Genomic DNA, 9,262 nt, shown 5'->3' with positions numbered 1-9,262 from the left:
AATAAAAATATAATGACCTATATAAAATTATTAATTATTAAATAAAATTTATATATATTAAAATATTAAAAGATATGAATGGATTTAAATACATTCACATTTTTCCATTATAACCAACATGTTTTATTTTAGCTAACCTTGTCTGTGTTTTTGTGCCTACGAGACTATAAACATGAATGACTTAGACTTATTTATTTATGTTGAAGGGATTTTATGAAGTTGTGAATTCATGTCATTTTTATCCCTTTTCAATAGGAACATGACAAATCAGATTTTTTCTCTTAACTTTTAGCATTTTTAGTTGGATTTGAACTTTTTCAGGAGCAAAAAGCTAAAAATCAGATTTATTATGCTCCTATTGAAAATGTATAGAGATGACATAAAATCGTAGTTTCATACAATACTTTCTCTTTATTTCTGTTTCATATTGTGAAATGTGAAAATTAAATCATGAATTGGAAAAAGAATAAGATTAATTTGACCAATTGATCAAGAATCAACAAGTTTGATTTCTTTTGCAATTACAAGTTATTGGATTTAATGCACAGGTTGTTATTCTGTCCATTAGAAATGAAATTAAAAAATTAGCATGCGTTTATTTTTAATTAAATTTTATACAATACAAGTTTTAATGGATGAAATGAAATTTGATTCTTCAACTTTATTTTGCTTGTATAATCTTCAATCTGTGTGGGGTAATCTTATTTATAGTTAGGTTAATATGTTGATTGATTTGATACCCTATATAAAATAGTATTATTTGAATTCAACCCTTAATATCTATTTTATATTTTATATTTTATATTCAGTAGCGTACAAAGTTTCCTGCGCTTGGATAATCAAATTAAAAAATTGGGAAGTTAATTTACAAGCTATAAATAGACCTAAATCTCTACGTAAAGAAAACCAAGTTAATTAACAAGCTAATTTAGTTCAAGGTTAAACCTTTCCTTGAGAGTATAAAAAAAAAATTAAGAACATGGGTGTCACTGTCAATGCTGAGATTGAGTTTCCAGCCATTGAGTTCCGTTCATCAGATTTGAAGCGAGGAACCGATGGATGGCGCCATTTGTGCAAAAAGGTTCAAGAGGCTTGTGAGAAATTCGGTTGTTTTGAGGTGGTGTATGATACGATATCGACGAAAGTCCGAGAAGAGACTTTTGGGTTGATGAAAGAATTGGTTGAGGTCCCGGTGGAACGGAAACAAAAGAACACTAGTCCCATGCCTTACCATGGCTGGGTTGGACCATGCGAGCAAGTTTCTTTGTTGTATGAAGGCTTCGGAATTGGAAATGCCTCCAACTATGATTGTGTTAAAAGTTTTACTCAACTTATGTGGCCTGAAGGTCACCCACACTTTTGGTAACAATAATTCTTCGACTTTTCTAATTTTACGGGTTGGGTTGGTTTTGATAATTTCTAGTTTGAGTTGAGTTGAGTGAGTTCTAAGTTATTGAATTTTTATAATTAAATCAAGTAGAGTTTGAATTCAGATTAATCAAATAAATTTTTTTATTTAGAATTGACAATATCTATTTTTAAATATTAGATGTTCATAATATGATAAGGAATTATAAGTACTGGTATTATATGAATCATTAAGTTAAATTTTAGGTTGTCGACTAAATCATAGTGGAGTGTCAAAAGATTGGTGATAAAATTTTAAATCTTACAAATCATATAAATTATTTGATTTTTTTTTCTCAGCGACACTATATATACCATGGGAACACAAATGGAGGAGCTAAACAAGTTAATCTGGTTAATGCTAATTGATAGCTATGGATTAGGAGATGACTCACTGAAGTTGAACTACACAACATTAGTGCGGATGATGAAATACATGGCTCCTCCACCAGGGGAGTATGAGAGAGGACTTTTTGCTCATACTGATAAACCAGTCAGTACACTTATTTGTGAGGATCAAGTTTCAGGATTGGAAATTGAGGTCAACGACGGCCAATGGATCAAGTTGACCAATCTATCTCCTTCTTCTTTTGTTTTTGTAGTTGGAGATCCTCTCAAGGTATGTTTCTATATATGATTAATATTCAATTTTAATTTAATAAAAACTTAAATTATATGATCTATATGAATAAAACATGAAATATAATAAAATTTTATACGATAATTAAGTTCAAATATTTTACAATTTAGAATTACTTTATTAATGAGAGAAAATTTTATTTTTTAAACAGTAAAATAAGTTATATATAGATAATGTGAACAATTACCATAAACTATTTAGTAATATTTTGAAATTAAATCTCGAGTTTAAATTTTGAATAACTTGTTTACCATGCTCATAATATATTTTAGATTATTGATGTTGAATGTGAATACTTATCATAAAATTTATACTTATTGATGTTGATTTTGGAAATTGAAGGCATGGAGTAATGGGAGGTTGAAATCAGTAAATCACAGAGTGATGATGAGCGGAGACAAAGATCGATACTCTATAGCAGCCTTTGTCATTCCAAATGAGGGTACTATAATCAGGACACCCGAAGAGCTTATAGATGACCAACATCCTCGGCTTTTCAAGGACTTCGATTTCATGGATTTCTTCCTTTTTGCCTTTTCCGACCCAGCAAAGCACATCGACAACGGGGAGTTGCTCCATGTCTTTGCTGGCCTCTCACCACCAGTTTCCAATTAAAATCATGCCCATATCGACAAGTAAAATCCAGTAAAATCAATGTTACAAATAATAAACTGAGTTCTATACTCGAGATTTGCGTTCTTGTATTGTACTACTATGTTATGGTTAGTAATAATTTTATAATTGTATTGTACCAAAGGTTACTAAATATTGTACAATTGAGTCTATTTATATGTACTTTTCGATTAATTAATTATATAGAAATTATAATAACACGTGTCAATATCCCGACATTATTTATAGTAAATAACATTATAAAATTTTCCATAATTATCACGAAATTCTCACCAAAATTAATATGCGACTACATCTTATCACTCTAAGATACGGTCCTTGCTGATTAGCGTGTCTGAATCAGGGTTACAAAGGCCTTTTAAATAGGCTTAGATTAGAGGTCTAATCACACTAAAATAACTCTAAAGTAATCGAAGTCCAACTGGGAAAAGAAATCTTGCTTGGAGTCTAAATCGTGGTTGCCTAATAGGAGAACACGTCGTGACGTGTCGTCTCTCCTCGTCAAGACGTCGATGCCGCATCTGCCTGGAATTTTCATCGCGTCGTGATGTCAGGCCTGTTTTGGCCCTTCTTCAGTTGCTCGCTGAATCTCATCTAAGGTGTTTGCAAAGTGTCCGATAAATGCGAGGTACACCCAAACTATTATATACTATTGAAAAAAAAACTTTATTATGTATTAAGCACTTAGTTGAGTTGGTGTCACAAGTTAACTGGGTACCAACTCAACTAGATAATGACAAAAAATTCGTACTTTATAATGTAAATTGTATTATTTTGAGGATATTTTTCCAGCTTATATCTTTTTATATAGAAAAATATACACATATAATAAAGTTTGAACCTAAAATTTTATAGTTTTCAACATTCATATTTTACCATTAAACCAAAACTTTATTTTTAATTTATATATTTTTGATAAATTTATTTATTACATAAATTCATTTCTACCATAATAACTAATCTCAGTTACAATTATTATGAATAAATTATGGAGTTTGCCGAGAAAAAAAGAAAATAAGTGAGCCATCATAATATATGAATGGTCATGAGTCCCTTTGCTAGTATTGTATTGTAGGGCTAGAAATTGAAACCAAATATGGAGAGAGTTACGGAAATTGATTGGGGTTATTCATCGTGGCGCTAACTATAGTTGACTGAATTTCAGTTTGAAGATATTTTCACAAGCAAAGTAATGGTATGGAGGGTGTTTTAGTAAAAATTGATATATCGAGATCTTTTTTAAAAGTTTGATGATGAATTTTGTTTAATGCATTATAGCTCTAGTTGTCTAGAGAATTTTATTTTTATTCTTTCAAAACTATTTTTGAAAGAAATTAAATGAGACGACTTATCCAACTCACCAACACCTATATTCTCTTCTAGCTGACGTCATCATATTTGGTTTTCATAGTTATCTACGAGACGACATATGGATTGAAGTATATCTTTTTCATATTATGGAAATATAGAAACTAACATAATTTGGATTGACGGTGAAGTGTGGTGTTTTTAATTTATTTTTTGTTTCACACTAGTGTCGTTACAGTATCTAATTTTATCGTCACTATTATTTTTACACCGCCAATTTAAATTCACCCTAAAAATTTTAGAATAAATTAGGAGAATAAATAAGTTGTTTGGTTTAATACGTTATATAACCGATTTTTACTTTTTATATTTTTGACCACTGCACTTTCCTGGTTAATGTTATGTGTTACCATATTTGTTCTATTAGATACAAGGAAAACGAAAGGTCTAATATTTATAACGGAAATTTCCTCAAAAACTATTTATTACAGAAAATTTTGGGCTTAATATTTTCCAATATTTGTGTTGAATTAGTAAATATGAATCGTCATAATTTTGATGTGGTTTTAGGAAGTTGGAATATTGCAACTAGCAATAAAGAAAATGCTTTATCTTCAATTGCACCAGCTACATTAAATTTCCATCCACCTAAGACTAGATTGTTAATTAAAATAATCTATTAAAATTTTTCATTAATAGTTTCCGTCATTACCTATATTGATTATTAAAATAAATTAATAGATTAATCGGATGGTGACATATGACATTTTGGTTTAATCTAATATTCTTCTAAAAATATCAAAATATAATATTAAAATTGATATAAAATTATAAAAAACTATAAAACTTATAAATATTATAAAATATAAAAAGTCCAATCAATTCTAAATTACAACATCAATCAAACTTATTTAAAATGTTTAAAATTTTAAAAAAGCGTATTAAAATCTTAAAAGATAACAAAAAAATTATAAAAATACTAAAATCAATACAAATTTATAAAAATTATAAAAAAAAATCATAACATCTTGAATTGGACCGGTTGGCCCGAAATCGACAAGGGTATCGGTCGAGGAAAGTTATTAGACTAGTTGAATTGGGAATCGGAGGATTAAAATTTTTTTGTATTTTTAATATTTTTATCAAATCAAAATTTTATTATCCAACTATTAGCATATGTCAGAATGAAATATTCTAACTAAGGTTTTCAAAATTGGACTACTGATCAAACCATCAAGCCATCGGTTTGTCAGTTCGGTTGATCCGTCAAGTTCAATTAAATAAAATATTAAAAAAATAAAAAATCGATTCAACTGTTCAGTTTCTAGGTCAACCGCTCTAATGGTTTTCTTCGAATCAATACCCTTATTGATTTTGGTTTAATCTGTCCAACTGATTAATCCTGTCTAGTTTAATTTTATATTATTTTTTTATAATTTTATAGGTTTATATCAATTTTAATATATTTTTATTGTTTTGATGGTTTTATATAATTTTAATACTTTTTTTTATAAAATTTTAAAGATTTTTTATAATTTATTAGAATCTTATATTTTTTATAATATTTATAAGTTTATATTAATTTTCATATATTTTATTATTTTGATATTTAATAATTCTTATATTTTTGATAATTCTTTTTCTGATTTATATATATATATATATATATTATAATTCTCTAATGAGTTTTGATCATTTTAATGAAAAATATTAAATTAAACCATAAATTACCACGTGTTACTATCTGATTGATTCTTCAATTTATTGTAACACTCAACGTAGTCAATAACAAAAACCGTTGACGGAGGACTTAATTGATTATATTAATTAATAAGAAAAACTTAATTAAATACAAATTTAAAACACAAGCTTAACTGATTTTTTTTTGCAATTTCTTAAAGACTTTTTTAACATACAAACCTTAAAATTATTTCCACACAAATTTAAAATATGTCGTTTTGTTGGAAATAATTAAAATGATTTCCACGTAAAATTAATTTATTTTCGCACTGGTACAAGGACAAAATGTGTATTTCTTTTAAATGTATATAGAAATACATTTGTCTTTACTTGAATAAAATTTTCCACATGCCAAAATGGAATTTAGTACCACGTAAATATCAACATTTCACATTATACATCAAACCAAAACTAGATTTATCGTCTTGAATTTATAAATTTGAACCCTCGTCGTTTTTCCTTTTAAATGGAAATATTTCTTTTCTTCTATAAATGGAGGAGGTGAGCAGTCAACATCTATATTTATTTACTCTACACAGGAGAGAAAAATAATCTCGTTATAGATTTGGTCATATCTATTTTTTGTGACATAATACTTAAAATTATTCATAGCCTCTTCAAAAATTATAAACAGGAAGATAATGTACTTCAGCACACTCGAACTCACGTCCTTGACAATAATACCCATATTAATCAAACTAAAATTCAATCGACAAGTTCTAGAAAAGTTAAATTACGACAACTTGTAAATTTAAAATCAATACCATTATATTATACATTTATTTAAAATATTAAATAGAGTTTTAAATTTTCTTAAAAAAAAGTAGAGTTTTAAATTTATTCTCCATTTCAAATAACTAAATAAAATAAAATCAAAGTTGGAATCACAATTTCATGCATTGGTTATATGTATCGGTTCAATATAAGGGATTGGATCGATAGATCCGTAAATTGATTAAAACTTTTTATATATATATATATTTTTAATTTTTATAATCCAAGTAATTAAATAAAAAATGAATGGTTTGATTGACTGAGCCACGAATAAGATTTTGAAAACTATGGTGCCTGTCTTGCAGAGCATGGCATTGCAGGGCGAGAATTTGATATAAAAAATGGACAGCGGATAGAGTAGACATCCATGAGGTGGTTCTTTCGTCATTTTAAGTATGAAACTGTTTTCTTCTAGCTGGCTTTGTTTACTTTGACTATATTTAGTTTTCTTGAGTAGACAAAAAATGAATGGATTTATTTCTTTATTTTTGGTACAGTGGAAATATGAAAATTTAGATGTGAAAAAGATAAATAAAACTTAGTATTATTTCCATTTTTTTAATCCATGAAGTTTGAATTCAATCTCTTTTTTTATATGTTTTAAGTAGCGTATAAAGTTTGCTTTGACCAGAGCAGCCCCTTCGTTTTGCTTGGATATTTCACTTTGCCCCGCCACCATTGAGAAAAACTATAAATAGAGGTAAATCCCTACCCAAAGAGAAACCAAGTTAGTTTACAAGCTGATTTAGTTTAAGAAAACATTTCCTTAGAGCATAAAAGAAAAGTTACGAACATGCCGGGTGTCAATCCTGAAATTGAGTTCCCAGCCATTGAGTTCCGTTCATCGGATTTGAAGCGAGGAACTGAAGGATGGAACCGTTTGTGCAAGAGGGTTCAAGAGGCTTGTGAGACTTTCGGTTGTTTCGAGGTGGTATATGAAAAGGTATCGACTAAACTCCGAGAGGATGCGTTTGGGTTGATGAAAGAAATGGTTGAGCTCCCAGTGGAGACGAAACAGAAGAATAATAGTCCCATGCCTTACCATGGTTGGGTTGGACCATGCAAGCAGGTTTCTGTGTTGTATGAAGGCTTTGGAGTTGGAGATGCCTCCAACTATGACTCTGTTAAAAGTTTTGCTCAACTTATGTGGCCTAATGGTCACCCACACTTTTCGTAAGAAAAATCCTTTTACCTTCCTAATTCTGTGGGTTGGGTTGTTCTCTAATGAGTGAGTTTGAATTATTGACTTTTTTTTTATTTTGATATTGTGTTTTCAGTGACACTATTCATACCCTAGGGACGCAAATGGAGGAGTTGAACAAGTTAATTTGGTTAATGTTAATTGATAGTTATGGATTAGGGGATGACTCATTGAAGATGAACTACACAACGTTGGTGCGGATGATGAAATATATGGCCCCTCCACCAGGAGAGTATGAAAGAGGACTCTTTGCTCATACTGATAAACCAGTAAGCACACTCATTTGTGAGGATCAAATTTCAGGACTGGAAATTGAGGTCAATGATGGTCAATGGATCAAGCTAACTAATTTATCTCCTTCTTCCTTTGTATTTGTGGTTGGAGATCCCCTCAAGGTATATATATATTTATTATTTAATTTATTCAAAATTTAACATAAATAATCTATGTGAATAAAACATAAGGGTTAGAATTAAGTTAGAATGAATTTTTGCCTTTTTCTTGGGGCGGGGCTTGTCCCATGGCATTGTTTGCAAGTCCCGAGTTTGATTAAGTCTTGGATAAAAATCATGGACAACTCTTCTTCTTGCTCTTCAATTAGATTAAAAAGTTTTAACGTGAATAATGATCATAAAATACTTTATGATATTAACATAAGATTTTGGGTTCAAAATTTTGAATAACCCTTTTACCTTGCTCATGATAAAAAAAATACAGAGAAATTAATTTATTGATGTTGAAAGTGAAGATTTATCAAAAAATACTTATTGATATTGATTTTAAAAATTGAAGGCTTGGAGCAATGGGAGATTGAAATCAGTGAATCACAGAGTGATGATGAGCGGAGACAAAGATCGATACTCTATAGCAGCTTTCGTCATTCCAAATGAGGGTACTATAATCAAGACACCCAAAGAGTTTATAGATGACCAACATCCTCGGCTTTTCAAGGACTTAGATTTCATGGAGTTCTTCCTTTATGCCTTTTCCGATCCTGCAAGGCACATCGACAACGGGGAGTTGCTCCATGTCTTTGCTGGCCTCTCACCACCAGTTTCCAATTAAAATCATGCTCATATAGACAAGTAAAAGTTTGGTTTTGGTTTTAAATTAATGTTACAAATAATAAATTGAGTCCTATACTCGAGATCTACGTTCTCGAACTGTATTACCATGTTATATTTTGTTATAATTGTGTACTACTAAATCTACTATGTTGAGTAATGTTGGTTTTATGAAATCAATAAGATTGCAGTTCATGGACTGAACAAGACGCCTACTCATTGAACTTGAAGATTTGAAGCCATGCATGCATTGATGTTTGAATTTGAGAGCTAATTACACAACTTTATTATTATAAAATAATTGATTGAGTTACGAGTCAAGAATTGAGTGATATTAATTTTATTAATTTTTTTAAGAAAAATGCTGGTTATTATTAAAAGGATAGCACCAAAACATAAATTAATAACAAAATTCATAAATCCCAAATTAAACACCTTTCTAACTAAAAATCCCTAAAACAAAACAATCCAAGGCCCTATCAGCCTAAAAGCTCT

At 29.4% G+C, this 9,262-nt stretch overlaps 2 protein-coding genes across 2 annotated transcripts; both read left to right on the top strand.

The window, feature by feature from the left end:
• The first annotated feature begins 908 nt into the window (after nucleotides 1–908).
• LOC128031847 (probable 2-oxoglutarate-dependent dioxygenase AOP1) lies at nucleotides 909–2,878 on the top strand. The gene is made up of 3 exons (XM_012606273.2): nucleotides 909–1,362; nucleotides 1,708–2,026; nucleotides 2,390–2,878. Exons 1-3 carry the CDS (start codon nucleotides 980–982, stop codon nucleotides 2,660–2,662), a joined length of 975 nt encoding a protein of 324 aa, XP_012461727.1. The 5' UTR covers nucleotides 909–979; the 3' UTR covers nucleotides 2,663–2,878.
• Nucleotides 2,879–7,215: 4,337 nt separating this feature from the next.
• Nucleotides 7,216–8,974, top strand: LOC105781760 (probable 2-oxoglutarate-dependent dioxygenase AOP1). Its single transcript, XM_012606277.2, has 3 exons — nucleotides 7,216–7,675; nucleotides 7,780–8,098; nucleotides 8,496–8,974. The coding sequence occupies exons 1-3, from the start codon at nucleotides 7,296–7,298 to the stop codon at nucleotides 8,766–8,768; spliced, it is 972 nt and encodes a 323-aa protein (XP_012461731.1). The 5' UTR covers nucleotides 7,216–7,295; the 3' UTR covers nucleotides 8,769–8,974.
• The last annotated feature ends 288 nt before the right edge of the window (nucleotides 8,975–9,262 follow it).

This window comes from Gossypium raimondii, chromosome 13 (genome assembly GCF_025698545.1).
Source record: "Gossypium raimondii isolate GPD5lz chromosome 13, ASM2569854v1, whole genome shotgun sequence".
Lineage (NCBI taxonomy): Eukaryota > Viridiplantae > Streptophyta > Magnoliopsida > Malvales > Malvaceae > Gossypium > Gossypium raimondii.
This window is presented reverse-complemented; position numbering and strand designations above follow the sequence as displayed.

Excerpts from the sequence above, each read along its gene's own strand:
- LOC128031847 (XM_012606273.2), top strand. The coding sequence starts at position 980 with ATGGGTGTCACTGTCAATGCTGAGATTGAGTTTCCAGCCATTGAGTTC. Across the intron at positions 1,363-1,707 it reads GAAGGTCACCCACACTTTTG|CGACACTATATATACCATGG; the intron begins GTAACAATAATT and ends TTTTTTTCTCAG. Across the intron at positions 2,027-2,389 it reads TAGTTGGAGATCCTCTCAAG|GCATGGAGTAATGGGAGGTT; the intron begins GTATGTTTCTAT and ends TGGAAATTGAAG.
- LOC105781760 (XM_012606277.2), top strand. The coding sequence starts at position 7,296 with ATGCCGGGTGTCAATCCTGAAATTGAGTTCCCAGCCATTGAGTTCCGT. Across the intron at positions 7,676-7,779 it reads AATGGTCACCCACACTTTTC|TGACACTATTCATACCCTAG; the intron begins GTAAGAAAAATC and ends TTGTGTTTTCAG. Across the intron at positions 8,099-8,495 it reads TGGTTGGAGATCCCCTCAAG|GCTTGGAGCAATGGGAGATT; the intron begins GTATATATATAT and ends TAAAAATTGAAG.